General features: G+C 46.2%; 1 protein-coding gene across 1 annotated transcript; it reads left to right on the top strand.

The window, feature by feature from the left end:
* The first annotated feature begins 13773 nt into the window (after positions 1 to 13773).
* LOC116646919 (interstitial collagenase-like) lies at positions 13774 to 20567 on the top strand. Its single transcript, XM_032427957.1, has 10 exons — positions 13774 to 13922; positions 14368 to 14612; positions 14706 to 14854; positions 15095 to 15220; positions 15951 to 16106; positions 16221 to 16338; positions 18060 to 18193; positions 19082 to 19244; positions 19754 to 19857; positions 20039 to 20567. The coding sequence occupies exons 1-10, from the start codon at positions 13818 to 13820 to the stop codon at positions 20137 to 20139; spliced, it is 1401 nt and encodes a 466-aa protein (XP_032283848.1). The 5' UTR covers positions 13774 to 13817; the 3' UTR covers positions 20140 to 20567.
* The last annotated feature ends 88 nt before the right edge of the window (positions 20568 to 20655 follow it).

Genomic DNA, 20655 nt, shown 5'->3' with positions numbered 1-20655 from the left:
AATAATAATTTAATGATATATTAAGTATACATTTGAAAAAATATAATGTATTTGAAATTAAAATAATTAAAAATACATCAAAATTATGTGCATTAGATTATTTTTAATATGCAACATGTCAGTAGGTTATTTTCAATATTTTACTATCATTCCCGTACTCATACTTGTGTATCTGATGGAAAGTCAACCTTCGAAGGCTGCGCAGAGATGGGAGAGCAGGAAAGCTCTCTGTTGGATTCTCCATCATGCAGGTCATTCGATGTTGTTTAGAACATGATTCGCAACAGCCAACACATAGACACAACCTAAGTGTGCTCCAGTGGATGGATGGATAAAGAAAACGTGGTGCGTATACACAATGGAATGTTATCAAGCCTTAAAGAAAAAGAAAAGGAAACTCTACCATTTGCAACAACATGGATGAAACTTGAGGGTATTATACTAGATAAGATAAGCCAGACAGAGAAGCACAAATACCGCATGCTCTCACTTACACATGAAATCGAAAAAAATGTCAAACTCCTAAAAGCAGAGTGTACAAGGTGGTTGCCAGGGACTAAGGGGATGGAGGAAACAGGGAGATGTTGGAATAGGATAGGAAATTTCAGTTATGTGAGATGAGTAAGTTCTGGAGAGAGAATGCACAGCGCGGTGACCAGTCACTAATTCTGTATGGTGGACTTGAAATTTGCCGGCAGTGGATCTTAAACGCTCTCCCCACTCAGACCGGCGAGGAAAGGTAACTCCGAGCCGTGGTGGGTGTGCTGAGCAGCCTGACCGTCGACATCATTTCACAATGTGTACAAATATCAAAACACCGTGCTGGACACCTTAAAAACATACAATGTTTATTGGTCAATCATACCTCAGTAAAGCTGGAAAAGATTTTAAAAAGCAAAGCCTTGAAAATAAGAATAAAGGAGTTTGCTGATCCATGTCCCGCAAAAGCGCAGCAGCGGCGCGGGTCTCTGTCGGTGTCACCGTGGCTCTGGCCCGGCCCCGCCTGCGTGCGAGCCATGCCCAGCGCCCCCCCCACGGCCGCCCCGGCATCGTGCCCACACGGGGCACCGCCTGGCCGCAGACCACCCTGTGAGCCGCCCGTCTGGATCTTTCGTAACGGCGGGGTCATCCTGGAAGGGTGGCCGAGGCCACGGGGAGTCATGTCACCAGCCGTGTTGCTGCCACACAGCAGGGTGGGGGAAATGCTGAGGCAGAAATCTCCGTCCGTCCACCACAAAGAGGCTGGGACAAGTGGCAAAGGGGAAGTGACTGGTGCAGATAGTTCTTAGGAGGAGCTGGGCTGGGCAGGAAGGGAGCAATACGCGCGTTCCTTGTACTGGCTTCCCCGACTCACCGTGTCTTCGCTTGTCTGGGGAAAGGCACGGAACAGCTGCTCGAGGCCTGAATACCTGGTTTTCGCCAGGCACGGCACAAGGGGCTTGAGGTCCAGTGTTTGTTTCGTCCTCAGGAGGACCGTTGGGTCAGCGGCTTGTTTCCACCGTGCAGAAATAGGAGTTTAGAGTGACTCAGGGACCCTGCCATGGTCACATTGTAGGTAGCAGGGTCAGGCCCTAATTTCAGTCCTTCCTGGTTCCAAAGATCATGTTCTTATTTTGTCTAGAGTAACAGGCAAAGATCAGCCTGGATGGCCTCATCTCACTTAGTTTTGATTCCGATCTGAACTAGATGTTGTGCTGTGTCATACTGCATGCCCACAAGGAGGGGAAGTTCATTCTTCCTCAGTTCTGCAATTTAAAACCCCCACAGCCCAAAGGCCGAGGTTCTTGTACTGTGTCTGACGTCTGGCCTCCCCCAGTTCCCCTGTGCCCTCCTCAATTATAACGGACAGTGGCGGACCTCCCACCTGCCAAGGCTCCCCTCTGTCCTTTGCCCCAAGCAATCCTGTTCCAGAAGGACTGGTGTGTGTGTGTGTGTGTGTGTGTGCTGACAAGCCAGCCACCCGTGTTTCCTGACACCAAGCAGAGGCCAAGCGCCAGGGGCCAGACTTATAGTCCATGTTAGGACAAGTCCAGCCCTAACGGTGACGTGCTGCTGAATCCCAAGATGATGTTCAAGAACTGGCTTGATTTCTCTTGCCTGAGAAATGTAGAGCACATCTGCATTACAGGAAGTGACACTAGATCGGGGGCAGGGGGTGGGGAATGAAAGCAAAACTGGGAATCAGATGGGAGCTTGGCAAGAAACCAACAGAATGGTGGGTTTAACACCAATGAGAAAACAAAGAATAAAGATGGTACAGAATCTCACCCTCTCTACAGATGGGTTACTCTCTCAGAAGCCCATCGCCAAATATCACACCAAGATGTGAGCCCACTGTGAGGAGAAACAGTGGGAAGGACACACTGAATTTACTCAAATGCAGCAGGAATAATTTGTGAAAGCAATTTTCTGTAAAATGGAAGACATTGGCAGGACCTAATTATAAGTAAGTTTCAGGTAGAATTAATTCAATGCTTGGGTTTATTGTATTAATAAGAGTTAACCTGGGTTTCAGGTAGAATTAATTGAATTCTTGGCTTTATTATATTAATAAGAGTTTCTTAAGTGCTTAGAAATACTCTGATTATAAGTCTGCACAAATAGATTTGGATTATTTGGAAGAATTAGCTATTTTAAAATCATAATTGTAATTTGAAGTGTTGATGAAAGTATTTATGAATGCAAATAGTATTAAATGTTTAAGGATATTTCAAAATTTTAACCATACGAATCCATTAAATATTAGTCAAAGAGCTAATGAAAGTGATTATAACCATTTCATACACACTTCCTAGGTTAATAAACAGAATAGCAAGATTAGAAAGTTGAATTTAAAATCTTAAGAAACCTTAAGATTTAGGTTTTTTATAAATTGAGTATTAATTATAATACAAGTAAAATTGTACTAACAGGCATGCAAAAAAAAATCTGCCCTCAGACATTAAGAAATCCAACTGAAGGGCTGACATTTTAATGCAGAAAGGAAGCAAATAGTTTACATATATTATTTCTTTTTTTTTTAAAGATTTTTATTTATTTATTTATTTGAGAGAGAGAGAATGAGAGAGAGCACATGAGGGGGGGAGGGTCAGAGGGAGAAGCAGACTCCCCGCAGAGCAGGGAGCCCGATGCAGGACTCGATCCAGGGACTCCAGGATCATGACCTGAGCTGAAGGCAGTCGCTTAACCAACTGAGCCACCTAGGCGCCCCCATATATTATTTCTTTTAGTTCTCATTAACAAGGTAGACATTATTAAACCAATTTTACAAATAGGGTTGCTGCCACTCAGAAGGACTGAGCCATATCCTCAAGGTCGTGCAGATGGTAAGTGACAGAGTCAGGGGTCGAATCCATTTGCTTGATCCCAGGCTTATGTTTGATCCTCTCTGCTGCCCCCTACTCCGAGTGTTGACATGAATTGATCTACCAGTGTGATAAATGGCAAGAGGCAGGGAGCAAAGCAAAGATGGACAGAGGAAATAGGGCAGGAGTTGAAAAAGAGAGGAAGGGGCTGGTGCTCTGTAGCAGGTCGGTTGGCCTGCCCCATGACGGGTTGCAGGATACAGACATACAAAAGTCAGACTCGTAACTTGAGAAGTTCCTGTAAGTGCTGTTATTTTTCCATTTAGTTAAGGAATGTTAAGCATGTGAAAGAGTATTTCATGTGCATCTAAGTGAATAGGCATAAGGTCTGCTATTAATAAAGTAGTCATATCATAATTCAAGAAAATCTGATGATTAGTCATTAAGAAATCACTGCAAACCCCGACACTACAGAAGGGGCACGGTGACTTGTAAAGGCACTGTGTGTTGCCCCCTCCTGAGCGGCTGAGATGAGATGCGACCCATGAGGCCACAAGTAGACTCCTGAAGGCAGGAAAATATTTTATCGACCCGTCACAGAACCACAAATCTGTATCCCTGGTAAGTTCTACTTCTGAAAGTGACAATGTAGTCCTTAAACTTTTCTGTACGTTAACTTGCTTAGAATTTCTTTCCCCACAAAGCCCCAATCTGTCACTGTTCAACTCTGAAGCAGGTGCGTCTTTTCGTCAATGTTCTCAGCCCACGGCAGTCTTGTGATTGGTCGGGCTCAAATCACATCCTTGAGAGTGAGTGATAAACGCATGAGGGGAGTCTCAGCCACAAGACCACAGTTCGCAAAAATTGAGGTCAAACTCCTGCTCTGTTGCCTACCCTCCCGGGGCTCACGGTCTGGGGAAGGCACCGCTGATTTGGAGACGAACGTAAAGGGCCGACATGGTAGGAGACGTCCACTGGTGTCTCCGCTCGCTCACTCTTGGCAACACCTACCAGGCTGTTGCTACACATAAGCATGCTGCTGAGCACTTGCACACATCAGTCAACAGAACAGACAAAGATTTTCCCTTCCTAGGACTTACATTCACGAGGGAGGCAGATAAGAACTAGAATTATAGACTATAAATACATTGTACCATATGTGAGAAGGAGATACGCACTCTGGAAAAAGAGAAAAAACATAGAGTTAAGGGAATGGCAAATGCAGGAGGTCGGGGGTGGTGGTGGGTTGCAGCAGAATTAGCATGGTCAATGTGAGCTTTTTTCCCCAGAAAAAGAAAGATGAGACACAGCTTTCAGGACACAGCAAGTCGCTTCAGGCCCCTGGCTATTCCCTGTGATCTGGCCCTGTCTCCCCCCTGGGCACAGTCTTGCAGAGCTTCCTAGGAGCTGTTAGAATAAAGGAATGGGAAGCCCCAGTCCTTAAGGATCCTAAGGAAACAAAGGGGATGCAAGAAGGAGCCATCTGTGCAGGCCAGCAAATAGCCTGACCCTATTGGAGACAATAAATCCATGGTCCAACTCACAGTGCTGTTTCAAAAGTAAAGAAGGACCTAATGCACGTTCTTGAGTTGTTTTTGCAGGATAACAGGTGTATCAGAATCTGTGACTATAGATTGCCTCTTCTTGCTATTTTTGAGAGCCCAGGATTATTATATTCACATCAGTGTGTCTGACACAGAGGGCAGGACATGGTGTGCTGGTGGTATGGACAGTTTGGGATGGGAGTGTAGAAATCCTCATAGATGATCCAACGATAGCAGGTGGTGGGTGGAGGAGTGTTTCAGCAGGTCAAGGGAGGAAATCAGGGAGAAGTGAGTGAAGAATGGAAAGGATTAAGATACTAAGATGACAAAATAGAGAATCACAGAAGGAAAGTAATCTAGATTGGTCACGTAGGAAGTGTGTAGGGAAACAGGAGGAGAGAGGTGTCTGGAGAGAATTTTCATCCAGGTCCCAGGGCTGAGACCGGAGACCACAGGAGGGCTTTCATTCCTCACTGACTAGGGGTCAAGAATGTTCCAGCTGGTCCACCTGAGAAGCAAAGCCAGATGTGGCCCGTCAAGCAAGGAAAGGGGTATGCTTGTGGCTCCCTGCCTCCTCCAGCCCTCCTGTCCCCACGTGGGGGACTGCGAGGGACAGGATCTATAAGATCACCAAGGCTTGAAAGCAGAATCAGGACCAGGGTACCTCAAAGTCCTGCATGGACTAATGTGTAGGGGAGCATCGTCCTTGGAGCAAAGCCGGTGTTCAGAGAAAGGAAAACGAGCAGATATTCAGGCTCAGGCGAAGAACAAGAGGGAGAGACAGAGACAGAGAGAGCCTTCAATCTTCCCATTTCTCGGGAAGGCTGTCCTGAGATTGTAGTCCACGAGGTTCCCCAAGTTCCTTATTATAAATCTACTCTAATTGACCCCCCAGCAAAATGATTCTTGGCTTAGACCTAAGTTGGGAGTGGGTTGACAAACCACAGACCCTCAGAGAATATGTGGAATTGGCTGTGGGGTGCCAGCAGGGCAGAGGGAAATGCCATGTCAAGGTGAAGCCAGCAGTCCGTGAGCAGGGAAGCAACAGTTGGTTCCGCTACGGTCTGTGCTTTCATAAGTGTATCTTTGACCTCCACACCCTGCCTTCTGGCTGTGTTCAGTCTTCCTCTTCTGTGCACCCATTAACCCACAGTGTGCTCTAACTGTCCTCAAATGTCCCACCTTGGACTGTCCCCAGTGCCCAGCATGGCGTCTGCCTCTTAACCACTGCTTATTAATAAACTTTTATTGAATGAATGAATGAATGAATGAGTTTAGGAAGGAAGCAATGCTTGGTCCTAGATGCTCTTCAACCAGTAAGAGTCTAGCAGGCCAAGCGTGGAGGGTAAGGGACCAGCACGCGTGCAGTGGTGTGAAGATATGAGAGATAACACAATATTTTTTGGGAATCACAAAGAGTTGGCTTGACCACAGTGAAGAAACGGTATTTTTTTTCTGAGTTATATCATAGAGGAAAGAATATCAAGAATTCAACCTGCTGTTACATAACAAAAAACATCATATTTCCATTAATAAATATAACAACCGAGAAAACATTCCCCGAAACATATTATTAATTAATTAATTCAGTCCGTGCATAATTCAGCGGTAAATCCATTTTGGAAGTCATCAGGCTACAAACAATAAATTGAACAGGTAACTTCAGCGAGTGTTACGTCCTGCACACACAGTCCGTTTCTTACGCATTTCTGAAGTAGATCACACGTGCTTCAAACAGGGGGCACAGCATTTGGGGGAGAAGCACCCCGGCCTTCCAGATTTACCAGAGAATCCACACCGTCAGTTAGTCCCTATTAGTCAGTAGGAAAAAGCCACTTTGGGTGGGGGGATCCCACCCTGGACAGGCCAATAACAACAGCTGATTCATAAAGTAACTGTATTTATCAATAAAAGCTCCTCAGTGTGACTAAGAGGAAACTGCTTCACTTTCTCAAGATAAAACTGAAGGTGAGTATGTATGTTACATGACTTCCTGGCCATGATTTATGCAACTGAGAAACTTGCCGCCTCGACATCTAGTATTAGAGACATATGCAGCCCGTGCCAATGAGGGGATGATGATACATCTTGTAGTGTAGCTGCTTCTTGGGAGAGCTTCCAGACTAGTCAAGGAGTCACTCACTGTCTTGGCTTACGATGGACATTTAGGCAAAAACTATATTGCCTTTGACTTGCTGCACCTCGTTGCATAATAACAATTTCTTCAAGAATCGTGAATAATTTACATTATAGATAGCTTTTTACTAGCAATATTTGTCATATTGACATGTTCTCATCAGGACTCATAGTTGCAAGAGTTTTGCTTCCAAGAAATAAAACAAATGGAAACGTAGGGCCTCTATTTCCTCATGTCCAATGTTGGATGGCTAACGTAGATGATTTTAGGTGTCTTTCCCCTCTACCAGGAATGGACGCTCATCGAGCAGCTATTATGTGATAAGCATGATGTATGTTTGCATTTGGGGATTCACGTAGCCATAAAGCTGTCATGGAAAATCCTGATATTATTGTTTGCATTTTTTATGTGAGAAAATGAGATATCAGAAAGGTTAACATGCAGAAGGCTACAGGTCTAAAAAGCTGCGAAATCGAGTTTTGAATTCAAACCTGCTTTACACAAAAATTAGATTTCTTTCACGTTCAGAATTCTGCCTCTGGTTCTGTGTCCATCCATATTAAGTCCACGTTTGTAATCACACTGTCTGAAGTTCCAATCAATGGGAGTCAATTAAATTAGTAATGCATGCATAGTATTTTGATTAATATTCTAAGAGCAAATTTATCTTTTTATTTCAAGAAAATGCTAACTATAGACCCAGAAAATGGGTTTCATGTCTGTGAACCCCTGGTTATCTTGTATCACTATGGAGCCCCTGATCACGGAGACGGTCTTAAAGGTCAGGAGGTAAGGATAATTACCATATGCAGTCATTCCATTTACAAGGTACCTACCAGTTCAATTATATCATAATTGCGTGGGCTAGGCATTATAATTTCCTTTTTGCAAATGATAACAGCCAAGATTGCTCAGCTGTGATTCAAACTCATGTCATTTGACTCAAAATTCTGTGCTCTTCCTACCACACCTTTTGGAGGGTACCTGAAAGTAAGTTCTCTTACCCATCTCCTCCCCATGTACAAGGCAACCATCCTCACTCACTACAATTAGAAAGCCACCGTTTTGTGAGCAAACACTGGTATTGGAACGTACATTGACCTCGGAGCCGACTGGGTTTAAATCTCCGCTGTACCACCTACTGGTGCATTGGAGAAGATGATGCGTGTTTCCATTTCTCCTCACCCAGATGGTGGAATGCATCCAACCCCAAGGAAGCCAGCCTCCCTACGCCCACCCCGCAGCCGCCCCCAGGAGCTTCCAAGGAGCAGGAAGTGGAGCGTGGGTCTTTAGGCCTGGTGGGCACTGCCCAAATGTTCCCTTTTCCAGTTTAAGGAAACTGCTGTTCTCCCTCAGGCTTCCCTCCAAACTTTTTCCTTTCCCTTCTTAGTTGAAGACACCTCGCATAACCTCCCCAAATGATCTTAGGTTTTTCCAGAAGCTGGAAAGAGATATTGCCTTTAATCCAGTCACTTCTGATTACAGTCCTGAAGACACCTCTGAACCAGGGAACACACTGTTCTTGGCAAGCTCAGGGGAGATTATGGGACAAAATACCATTTTACATCCCAATATATTATCCTATGACATATCTTCTCCATAGAGCTGTATGTATGCGTTCTTTCACAGGCACCGTGCTAAGTGCACCCATGTATATAAAGTTAATCCGATATGCATATTTATAGATTTTGAGTCACGGAGGTCAATATATATCTGCATATACACATAAAATATGCAATACACACCGGTCGCCCTTTATACGGCGACTGTGCTAACCCCTCAGTATAAACGAGATTGCAGATTTGCTCTTACGACCTCCGCAGCAGGGCCCTGGGAGGGAGGAGAACCAGAGGACGCTGAGGATTTGAGGAGGCTCTGTGACCTCAGGCTGAGCTCAAGGCCAGGGGAGAAAACACCCCCATGTGCTAGTTGTGTAGCTTTCAGGATAGAGGCTTCTAAGGGCTACTGGCTCTTCTCTTTGGGGTAGATTTCTCTAAAAACCCTTATGTCCTCTTCACCGTATCTGTACATATTCTCCTGCCCCTTTCGAAAGCTGTACCGCCTGGGAACTTAGTTTCTTTCCCCAAAACCATGGAGGGGAGCCGTGTGCCTGAGGGGAAGCCACTGTTCTCCGCAAGCTTCTGCACAAGCCCCTGCCAGGCTCGGGCCGCCACAGAGCCGGGCTGAAAGTAGTAAGCTACGCTACCTCTACGTCTTACATCGGATTCAACTGGTAAAGAACAACTGATCGTACGAACAGGAAGGCTAACTCTTCGTTAGCTCTTAACCCAGTTACACAGTGCCAGATGCTGTTCTGATCGCACGTAATTCCTTTAGAAAATAATATGATGCTACCCCAACATCTGTTTGTTATCACCTAACCTAAAACAGGGAAGCAGAGGTTGATGACCTTTTCAACTGATCCCTAAGATTAAATTATTTCATGAGGCAATTCAAAGACTCGGCAAACTGGCCCCTTTCCTGTGATGGAGTGAATCTCCGAAATTCTCTGCGATGTGATACATCTTTGGGGTAACTGGGTGATGGGCATGAAGGAGGGCACATGATGGGATGAGTGCTGGGTGTTGTATGCGACGAATGAATCACTAACCTCTACATCTGAAGCTAATTTAAAAAAAAGACATAAAAAGACTGAGTAACAGGCTATGTAGTAAGGGCACAGTTTGAACGCCAGTCTGTGGTTTAGGAAGCTCTGTTCCAGGTAAGAAGTTTAACAGTGAGGAATTAGAGTCCCGCTTTGGAAGGAAATGACACCACCCCCAGGTGGAGCCATCCCAGTGGCAGGTGAAGCCCAGGTAGGGCTCCGGGGAAAGACTGGGGCCCGTGTTCGGGGAGGAACTTTTGTGAGGCTGTAAGTTGAAGTTACAGGAGGAGAGACCCCTGTCCTGGGGTAATAAGTGGCCAGCAATGAGAGATGAGGACTCAGAGCAGGGCCTGAGTGAATGGATAGATTCCAGAGGGGAAAAGGAAGAGACCCAGCAAAGAAGAGGAAGTAATCCAAAAGCACAGGGAGAAAAAGCAAAGTGCAGAGACTCTCAAGCCAAGGAAAGAAGGATCTGTCCAAGACAATGCCAGAGAGGGTCAGTGGCACCGTGACCCCATGGTGGATGTTAGTAGTCACCGCTGAGAGCCCAGGGCAGGGGATCAAAGTCAAGGTCAAGCTTAAACAATAAGGTGGATGGTAAAGAGCAGAGAGATGTTTGGGGAGTTGATCTATTCCAGCGGGTAGACAAGTTCACAGGGTGAGGGAAAAGATTTGTACCAAAGGAGACACGACAGGAAAGCCAGAAGGGTGGAAATCACAGGGGAAGGCATAAGCTTACGCACGGAGGGGCTGAGCCAACTCACTGGCTTTTCCACACTAATTTCCTGTTAGAACGAAGAGATGAATTCCAGCGTCAGGCATCTAGAGATGTCTGCAGGGATCAGCGAAGATCCTTTCAGGCCCGAGGGACAGGGTGGTGGAATGGAGACGTTATTATAGACATGACAGAACCAACGGAACCAGCCTCGTGTCTCACAACACATTCTCTGACAGGGAGGCAAATCCCTTACCCAGTGTCATGTCTGGTGACAGGGCGCCATGAAGGCTGGTGGACTGGAGTTACACAGACCTGTGATGGTAAGTGACTGCAGGCCGATGCATCAACCATCTCTACCTGGAAGGTAGCCATGACGACCAAAGGAAGAACAGGTGCACAGCGTCTGTTAAATGTCAGACCCACACACGCTGGTTGTCCATGAAGCTACCATGGGGCCATTCGTAAGGAGAACATACCGGGTGGGGCAAAGCCGTCCCTCATGTTACTCCCAAAACAAAACAGCATTCCATATTTAAAGGTTCTGCTAAAATCATTTCAAGTCTTGTAGGACCAAAAAAACAGAAAAAAAAAAAATCTGACACTCAAGTTGAATTATAAAATTAAAAGGCTGTATTTCCAAGCACAAAAAACCATGAAGCAAGATTGCTATTCCAAGACGGAACTTAATATGGAAAAACACAAACATGTTTGAGTCCTTCCCCAGAGCAGTAGGCATGAAAACCTTGGAAACAATTTGCCTGTTTGGAAATAGTCAGGAGTCCGTTGATGTAGCCGCACTCACAAGAGCCCACTCGAGGCTGCCGTTCTCCCAGGAAATACAGGATAGAGGAATAATTTCCACAAAACTACATCCAAATGGGGGTGATGGGGGAAAGAAGCCCCCAGGGGAAAAATGTTCAAAGAGCAATAAAATTCTAACATGTCTTGAGCTTCTTGGAAACTATGCCAAATTCAAGCATTGCTAGGATTTTGGTAGGATTTAATCCCCAGCTTTCTGGTCTAGATTTTTATGTTTTCCTTTCCACTCTCAGATAGATCACATGGAGGCACTAATCAAGGAGTTATGTGAATACCTAACTGGAAATTTCAAGATTCAGGACCATGTGAATCTTCGAGGCTGGCTGCCTAACCAAAACTTAATTTAAAATGCTTTGTTATTTTGGGAAGAAATTTAACAAACAGCTATTTCAGTGACCAGTTTGCAATGTCCATCAGCATTCCCGAAGTTGTAATGAAACACTTGTGGCTTTTCGGTCAAGAGCTCTGCCCTCGGACCAAGAGCAGGTGTAAGCCAAGCTCCTCGCACTCTCCCCGGCCACGACCCACCCCCCCACCCCCGTCCCTGCAGAGGTGGGACCACCGGCCCATGGGCAACCTCTCTGTTCTCCAGTTTCTTCATCTGGAAAATCAGGGTGCTGGGCTAGACCCTCGGTTTCTGAGCTTCACTTTACTGAATCTTCACTGTTGCATGGAAATTGGAGACCTCGCTAGAGGAAAGGAGACAGGGGACCACATGGGAGGGAGGGAGGCGAGGCTCTGCGGCCCCATTTCCCACTTCCGGAGGGTGCTTCTTCTGTCATCGGCTTTACCATTTGGCTTTCCAAAAGGGATTTTGTTTAAAGGATATAGTAGTTCACAAACGTTGGAAAACTTGCAGACCGTAGGCTATGTAGACTTCTGCCACATTGAACATTTTAAGACACTCTTCCCGGGTGATACCTTTGTAATTCCTGGCCCAGCCCCAGACGGTCACATGCTCTCGAGCTAACGTGGGGACCCTTGCTTCCCACTGCCCAGTGGAGCGGGGTGCATCCTCTTCACACTGGCCAGATTCCCCAAAAGTCAGGATGTGTCTGCTACCCCTTGACTTTAAAACACAAGCTCTAATGTAAAGAGTTTCTTGCAGGATTTCCCTTGCCTGCACTGAAGTCAGTTCAATTGCTGGGGTTCTGTGGTCCCAGCCCCACCCTCCTCCATCTAATGCCCATGAGGAGAGGATTTCAACTTCATGAGAATTTCTTCTAATTCCTCTTTCTGTCTTGAACTCACCAATCACTCCACTTAGATGAGGAAGTTGTGGTTAGATAATTAGGGAGGAAATGTGCTCTTTCACATCAATCCAAAATACATTGAAGCAATATTTATACGCAAGATGTTGTTCTTTGTGTGGCAAGGAAAACAGAAGTCGGGAAGGTGAGAAAGCCAACCTGACAGGTGGGAAAGGTGGGAGCCCCATCAGGTCCTGAAGGGGGAGAATAGAGGCAAGTAGTTCTCAACTTTACGTCTCATCAAACACTTCCCAGGAAGGAGGGTGGGGCGTGAGTAGAGGAAGCCACAGATTTAGATCATCTTTTCTCACCAAGGGTAGAAAGGACGCCCCCACAAGACACTTTAATATAGAACATGGATACATAAATGAACATTTTTCATTACATAGCCATGTATTTATTTTAATATGCATAGAAAAATAATAACCCATTAAACCATGATTTTACAGATAAGATAGCCTATAATGGGGCAAAACTTGGGGCACCTGGGTGGCTCTGTTGGTTAAGCATTTGCCTTCAGCTCAGGTCATGATCTCAGGGTCCTGGGATCGAGCCCCGCATTGGGCTCCCTGCTCAGCAGGAAGCCTGCTTCTCCCTCTCCCTCTGCTGCTCCCCCTGCTTGTGCTTGCTCTCTCTGTCAAATAAATAAATAAAACCTTTTAAAAAAATAAGACAGCAGACTCCCAGTAAGGCAATAAGACTTGGTCTCCCGCAAGCCCCTGCCTCCCCTGGTACATTCTGATGGGTCTCAGAGAAGGATCTGACGTGTCCCATGATGCCAACGGGCAGTGTCTACACCGGGTGTGAGTTATCACATAGCCCACCTGTGGATGGGGGTTTCTCAGTCAAGGTTCTCACCCCTGGGCCTGAATAAAGGTTGAGAGAAACCGTGGGACCCTGAAGGTGTCCCAGGAGACTTAGCAAAGGCAGAAGGGAGCTCCTCTGAAGCGGGGATGGCCGCCCCACGGCCCCTGCGGGGCTACGAGCGTTGGCAGCGCAGGTGCTGAACAACCACCGGCACAGCTCCGGGTCAGCAGCCCTGCCCCTGCCCTGGGTCGGGAGCGGGGTGCACCCCGGAGCACCTCACGGCCAGCAGAATCAAGGAGCAAAGCCTACTTTCCCAAATGTTCATGGAGTACTCTAGAACCCTTCTCAAATAGGATGGAAATGAGTTGGAGGAAACAACAGTCTTGTGCCTCCTTCACACACTTCCTGTTTGGTATTGATCACAAGGTTGCGACACCAAGTGAATCTAAATAATCTGCAGATGTCATCATTTCTGATAATTGCTGGAGCAATATTATGAAACCTGAGTCAGCCAGCATCTGCTTTCTGGAAGGGCGGACCTGTATATAAAGAGGGAGCGTCCTAGCTGATGTGCTGGGCTGGCCGGTGGGGAGCGTCCGGGTCCTTCAGCAGAGAAGGAAAGCGAAGCCAGCATGCCCAGCCTTCCCGTTCTGCTAGCGCTGGTCTGGGGCGTGGGGTCCCACGGTTTCCCTGCAGCGACCTCAGGAACGCGAGAGCAGGACGTGGAGGTGGTCCAGGTAAACACCTAATTTCACGCGCCACAAATGCAGGAGGCTTTATTTGCATTTTTGCTCAGTCGTACGGAGCGGTAGTCGTAGCATAAAGCGGTTTATTGAAGGGGGGACTTCTCACAAAGACAAATGTTTGGTAGAAAGGACCCTTTCCCCAAAGCTGTACCCAGCTACGCACGGGTTCTTCTCTTCCCTTTTCCAGCTGGAGGTGAGTGGGAACTAAAGGAACAACATGCAAATGTGACTCTACGAATTGTAACTCAGACAGCATACTAACTGGTAGTAGGGAGATTTCTACCCTGCAATTAGTCTCCACCAATAATTTCCACCATGAAATCCCGACACGATCTTTAAAAGTAGTTCTCCACTCCAGCTAAAGCTTCTGATTGTCAGTCTTTAGGAAAGAGAAAGATCTCCCGTCCAGTGTTTCAGTAATTTTATCTTTCATCAGAAATACCTGGAAAACTACTACAACCTGAAGAGTGACGGGAAGCAAATCGTAAGGCAGAGTAACAGCAATTTGGTGACTGAGAAGCTGAAGGAAATGCAGGAATTCTTTGGGCTGAAGGTGACCGGGAAGATAGATGCTGACACCCTGAATCTGATGAAGCAGCCCAGATGTGGGGTGCCCGACGTGGCTCAGTACGCCGTCGCTGATAGGACCCTCCGATGGGAGCACACACACCTGACCTACAGGTAATCAGACCGAGCACCAGAGCAAGGGCGCTCTTTCCCAGCGGAGCCGTAAGCAATGGGGTCCGACGTGTCTCTGTTTTTTTCCATTTTAAGGATTAAAAATTACACACCAGATTTGCCAAGAGCGGACGTGGACAGTGCCATTGAGAAAGCCTTTCAACTCTGGAGTAATGTCTCGCCCCTGACCTTCACCAAGGTCTTTGAGGGGCAAGCGGACATAATGATATCCTTTGTCTGGAGAGGTAAGCTCTTCTTGTCCCACAGCAGTATTCTCACTTTCAGTTCGACTTGCCTCTAAATCCCTTCATCTTTCAGCTGGAAGAACTTGTTTAAGAGGAGTGTTGATTTTACAGGCTTAAGGAGGGAAACTACATCACAGTTGATGGAAGTCTATTGGCCTCCCAGCAAAGCCAATGCTTTCTCTCCTGGGTTAGCCTCAGTCGGAACCAAGAGGGACATTTCCTGAATTCTGTTTCTGGCAGATCACTACGACAATTCTCCCTTTGATGGGCCCGACGGAAACCTCGCTCATGCTTTCCTACCAGGCCCAAATCTTGGAGGGGATGCTCATTTTGATGAAGATGAAAGATGGACCAACGATCACAGAAGTGAGTCAACTCATCTTGTCTCATTTCCCCACCCCTTCTTGCTTCATTGTAATATTGTTTGGCTTAGCTGAAAGAATGCATCCGTAGAAGTACGTATTTTTCTACTGCCACTTATAAAATTAATGCTACATTTAGAAAACTGGAAGAGAAGGGTTATTTCTGTTAGTAATAACATCTTGTTGGCTGCAAATAGGCTGCTCCAAAGTTTCTATTAAGAAAATGTTGAAAATCTTAATGTTTTTCTTGTGGGCATCTACATAGAATTATTTCTTTATTAGAAGGACACACCAAAATTTAACAGTGTTAGTAAGGTTATGTGAAAATTAAGGGAGGAGAGATTGTGTTTTCCAAAATTCCCAGCATAGGCATGTATCAGTTTGTAGATAGGAAGAAAAAAATTGTTAATAGGACTCCACTGCTTCTCCGTGAACTAATACATACCATCTAACCACTGACAAGACTGACCGATCTGTGCTGGACTCAGAGTTGGATGAGCTTGCTGTTTCATCGTGTCAGTGTAAACACAGAGCTTGGGCTGTAGCCTGTGTCTTCACCATTAGAAAAGCCTCCCGTCCTCCCAGCTTGGGGAAAAAGTTTTATGGCTATTTCAAAAAGCTGCCGACAAAATACGAGCACTGGTCTTTGTAAAGTTGTAGATTCCTTCTTAATTACATGTCTCAAAACTGAGAACACTGCAAATAATCGCTAATGCATTTATCGGACCATTTAGATTACAACCTGTACCGTGTGGCGGCTCATGAGTTGGGTCATTCCCTTGGACTTTTTCATTCTACTGATATCGGGGCTCTGATGTACCCCAACTACATGTACGATGGTCATGTCCAACTCTCCCAGGACGACATCAATGCCATCCAGGCCATATACGGTGAGTGTACAGAAAATTAGGGACGAGGGGCCGTTAGAACAGCCATTAGCTGTCGCATTTAAGAAGCTGTCCAACACACGGCAGAACTAACTCCAGATCTCTTTTTTCTTTTAGGACCTTCCCCAAATCCTGTCCAGCCAACAGGCCCCCAAACACCACAAGTGTGTGATAGTAACTTAATCTTTGATTCTATCACTACAGTTCGGGGAGAAGTGATGTTCTTTAAAGATAGGTAGGACATCAGTTCCTCTTTGTGTTTTGTGTTTGTAATAATAATAACACTCACGACTGTGGGTGCCTATGGGCCACTACTGGGCACACACACTGTTTATCTTACACTTGCTTGCATACATAATTAGGATTAAATGCGAGCAATTGCATGCATTTGCACAATGTGATGAACCTATAACAGCCTTTTCCCCCACATGTATTCTGTTGTTTGGTTCTCAGAAAAAAATACCATTGAAGTAGAAAATTCAGTTAATAGAATCCCATTTTACAGATCAGTAAAGTAAGGCAGGGAGAAGTAAAGAGATCCTTTCAGGGCACAGAGTTCTCTGGTGACAGAGCAGTAACTGATCTTCTGATTCCCACTCCCGAGCTCTCTTCATTAATGCCGCTCCTCATGATGAAACATGAATGAAGGAGTGTTAGTAACTCATCGGGAGAAGCCCGTCCTTCCCATAGTACCATCATGCTGAGCAGGGCTGTAGCCACTCTATCCTAGTAAAGATGCCCCCCACCCCAAGCCTGTGATCTGCAGAGACCTAGAGAAGGGGAGGAGCCATCATGGGGAAAACCCCCACGAGTTCAGGAGGACCCTCCCTTGAGTAGATATGGGTGGTCACCACATGCTTCTCTCCTCACAGGAGGGTCCTGGTGCCCCCTCTGCAGCATGTGGCCTCAAGGACACTAGGATCCCCTCACATGCAAGACACAGGCCTGTGGTCTGTACCATCCTGATTTCTAAAGGACCATGCAGAAGAAGAGCACAGTCTTTTTCTGAATGATGCCGCCCACAGAACGATCAGCACGGAGGAAGGGCCAGGGCCATCAGCACATAGAAAGGAGGGGGGCTCCGATGGGCTCACGTCTTAGCTGCTGCTCCTGGAGGCTTGTCCGTACTGTTTCACCACGCTGTCTGTGGTCACATCCGCCCTAGAACGGAGCGTATGGGCTCCAGATGCTTTCCGTCCCTACCAGGGCAAGGCTGAGCGGCCGTATAGGCTGTGATTCAGAGCGGGGCAGCCCTAAGGAAATAGCTGGCTTGAAAGGGGGGCTCTCAGTCGAGCAGGACGCACCTATCAAAGCAAGTGTTTGAGGGATTTCTCCAGGGAACAGACCCAAGTCTAGGATTAGCAGGAACTGAAAGGACGCTGAGCTCACTCACGTGTGACCAAGTCATGAAGCCATGGGAGGCTAGAGACAGTAGCAGACTTGCCCAGGGTCTCAGCCAGCAGAGGGGGATTGGAGCTGCCCGTCAGGCTTCCGACGGCGGGGGCCGCATTCTCCCCTGGGGACTGTAAAACCAACCCAAGGACGAGGAACCGAGCGGCTGCCAGCTCGGAGCCTAAAATTAACCTTTGCCTCTCTCTTATCAGATATGTGGCCATAAAGAGCTCCCTTCCCCTCCCTGACCTCGATATCTCATCCGTGAGACGAGAGTACCAGGCTCTTGTAGGGTGTTTGCAAGGTGCAGGGACAGGGCCTGCTGCCACCATGCATGCTGGGTGTTGGGGACCAGCAGTGGGTTCCGGCCACTGGCTCCAAGTGGCTCCACCAAACCAGCAGTTAGATCGTGAGAATTTGTGCACAATGGATCCCTTCGTCACCATTCTGCTACATGTGACTGTTTATGTTCTGGAGCTTGCTTCGGCCTGATGGGCTTGTTAAAGGTCAGCCCGCCCTTGCATCCAGGAGATCAAAACCTTTTCCATGTTTTTTCCAAATCAGGTTCTACATGCGCCTAAATCTCTTCTACCCAGAAGTTGAGTTCAATTTCATTTCTACTCTCTGGCCAAACCTGCCAAGTGGACTTCAGGCTGCTTATGAATTTGCTGAGAGAGATGAAGTCCGGTTTTTCAAAGGTAACTCTTCCCGCTATTGTTCCGTTTCCGTGAATCCATCTGCTTTGAGGCTGAGCTATAAGCGAGTCCTGGCCACGTTCTCTCCGTGGCCTACGGAAAATCTGACAATCTCACTTATCACACCGATGGGAGTCCATTACCTCAACTAAGCTTTACCTAGTGCATTTCTGAGTCATTTTAAATAAAAAGTGTATCTATGGGTGTTCTGCCAGTCCATGAACCTCGACTTAGGAAAGCATTTTCTGTGGAAACTACTTACGTACCCACCCTGGGGATGCTCAGGAACAAAAGGGGGAGACTGGGGCCCACAGGCTAGAGCAGACGACACAGAAACATTGAAGTATCCAGATTTCCTAGAGACCTATTTTAATACCAATGGGTCTTCTGAGGGAGGGAGAGGCTGCTCTGGGAGCCAACTATCAAAGTATGGTCCTCAGACCAGCAGCATTGACATCCCCCAGGGAGTCTGTTAGAAACAGACTCTCACTAGCATAATGTCCTCAAGGCCCATCCACGAGATTGGCTCCCAGTCCAGACCTTCTGGAATTCTTTTTCTTTTCTTAAGATTTTTTTTATTTATTCATTTGAGACAGAGAGATACAGAGAGAGAGAGCATGAGCAGGGGGAGGTGCAGAGGGAGAGGGAGAAGCAGGCTCTCCACTGAGCAGGGAGCCAGATGTGGGACTCAATCCCAGGACTCTGGGATCATGACCTGAGCCAAAGGCAGAGGCTTAATGACTGAGCCACCCAGGCGACCCTCCCTAGATGGTTCTGATGTGCAGCCAGGACACGGCTCTCACATGGGAAGCTGAGAACTTGGCCGAAATCAGCTCACTATCGTCCGGTACCCCAGACAAGTACTTTCATCCTTTTTTTTTTGATTGTCAGGTGATAAGTACTGGGCTGTTCAGGGGCAGGAAATGCTGTTCGGATACCCCAAGGACATCTACAGATCCTTTGGCTTCCCTCAAACTGTGAAAAACATCGATGCTGCGGTTTCTGATGAGGAAACTGGGAAAACATACTTCTTTGTTGCTAAGAAGTACTGGAGGTAAAGACTGAGTACAGAACGTGTCCGCGCACCACCTCTTTCCACCTAGAGAGGACATTCGAGATTGAACCATTTCCACATGAGTCTCATACTGCCGTGGCTAGCTGCCATCACTGTGAATGGCTGTGGCCGGTCTAGCAGCCAAGTCCATGGTTGGTGATCATCATGCAGTGATGCATGGGAATGCAGTGGGAGTGCAGGGAACACGTGGGGCTGAAGTTGGAAAAGGACAGCTAAGAAGGAGGGTATTTACCTTCACAGATCCCCTTGTGCCAGTTTACCTCAGTAGGACACTATGCAGCACCTCCTGGAGAATTAGAATTAGTTGTTGGCATTGAGAGGGACCTTAAAAATCTCCTATTCACCTAACGTCCTACCTCCCCCTCCCCCATGCTACACAAGATCTATGGAGTTAAAAGTTCTTATAAGAGTCCTGCCGCCAAAGTCCCTGTAATGACTTTGAGAAGTCATTTAACACGTTCTGACTCTTACAATTATTTTTTGATCAGGTATGATGAATATAAACAATCCATGGATGCAGGTTATCCCAGAATGATAGCAGCTGACTTTCCTGGGATTGGCCATAAAGTTGATGCTGTTTTCCAGAAATATGGTAAGTGAATATATATATATATTTCCTCTATTTTGTTGTCATAGAATAGTGTCAGTGTTGTTATTTGGAACAGCAATTGCCAAAAATATTTGTTCTCACAAATGGCAGGGTTTTTCAAGAATTCAGGTTAAACCCAGAAATCATCTGTATAATGTAGTAAGTCTTTTTTGTTTATTTCTAGGATTTTTCTATATCGTTCATGGAACAACACAATACCAATTTGATCTTCAAACTAAGAGAATTCTGAGTATCGACAGAGCTAATAGTTGGTTCAGCTGCTGAAGGAATTGACCAACTGTTGCAACAGGAAAATACATTTCAAGAGCCCAAGGACGATGTCTTCCTGAAGAGCCATTTGTTTAAATAGAATATAGAGCTATCAAGTGTAATCGTACTTACACCTCATTCTGCGCCTATTTTTTTATGCTTGAGAATGCAATGTGTTATGTATTGCTGTAATTTAGTTCCACAGCTGAGGACTAAGAAAGGTCAGGCTCATGGCTTGTGGATTCAAATGGGCCAGTTTTGCAAAGAAAAAAAGCTTTGTTCCAAAGTATGAGACCCTGACGTTGATCCTGGAGTGCAGCTCTTCAAGAGAGGAGACCAGAGATCCGAGTCTTCACCAGAGCAAAAACAGTTCACAAACATATAAGCAGCCACTAGACTATCCTAACATGCAAGGAACAACTTTTATTACAGAAAATAAAGTGCTGGTGTTTCAAATAAAACCATCCATGTCTCTACTGTTTTATAAACTTTTTAGTATATTTATTACATGATTATTTCCTGATGATAACG

Source organism: Phoca vitulina, unplaced genomic scaffold (assembly GCF_004348235.1).
Source record: "Phoca vitulina isolate PV1807 unplaced genomic scaffold, GSC_HSeal_1.0 scaffold38, whole genome shotgun sequence".
In the NCBI taxonomy this organism is placed as follows: domain Eukaryota; kingdom Metazoa; phylum Chordata; class Mammalia; order Carnivora; family Phocidae; genus Phoca; species Phoca vitulina.
The sequence above is the reverse complement of the archived record's forward strand: the minus strand, read 5'-3'. Positions and strand labels throughout refer to the sequence as shown.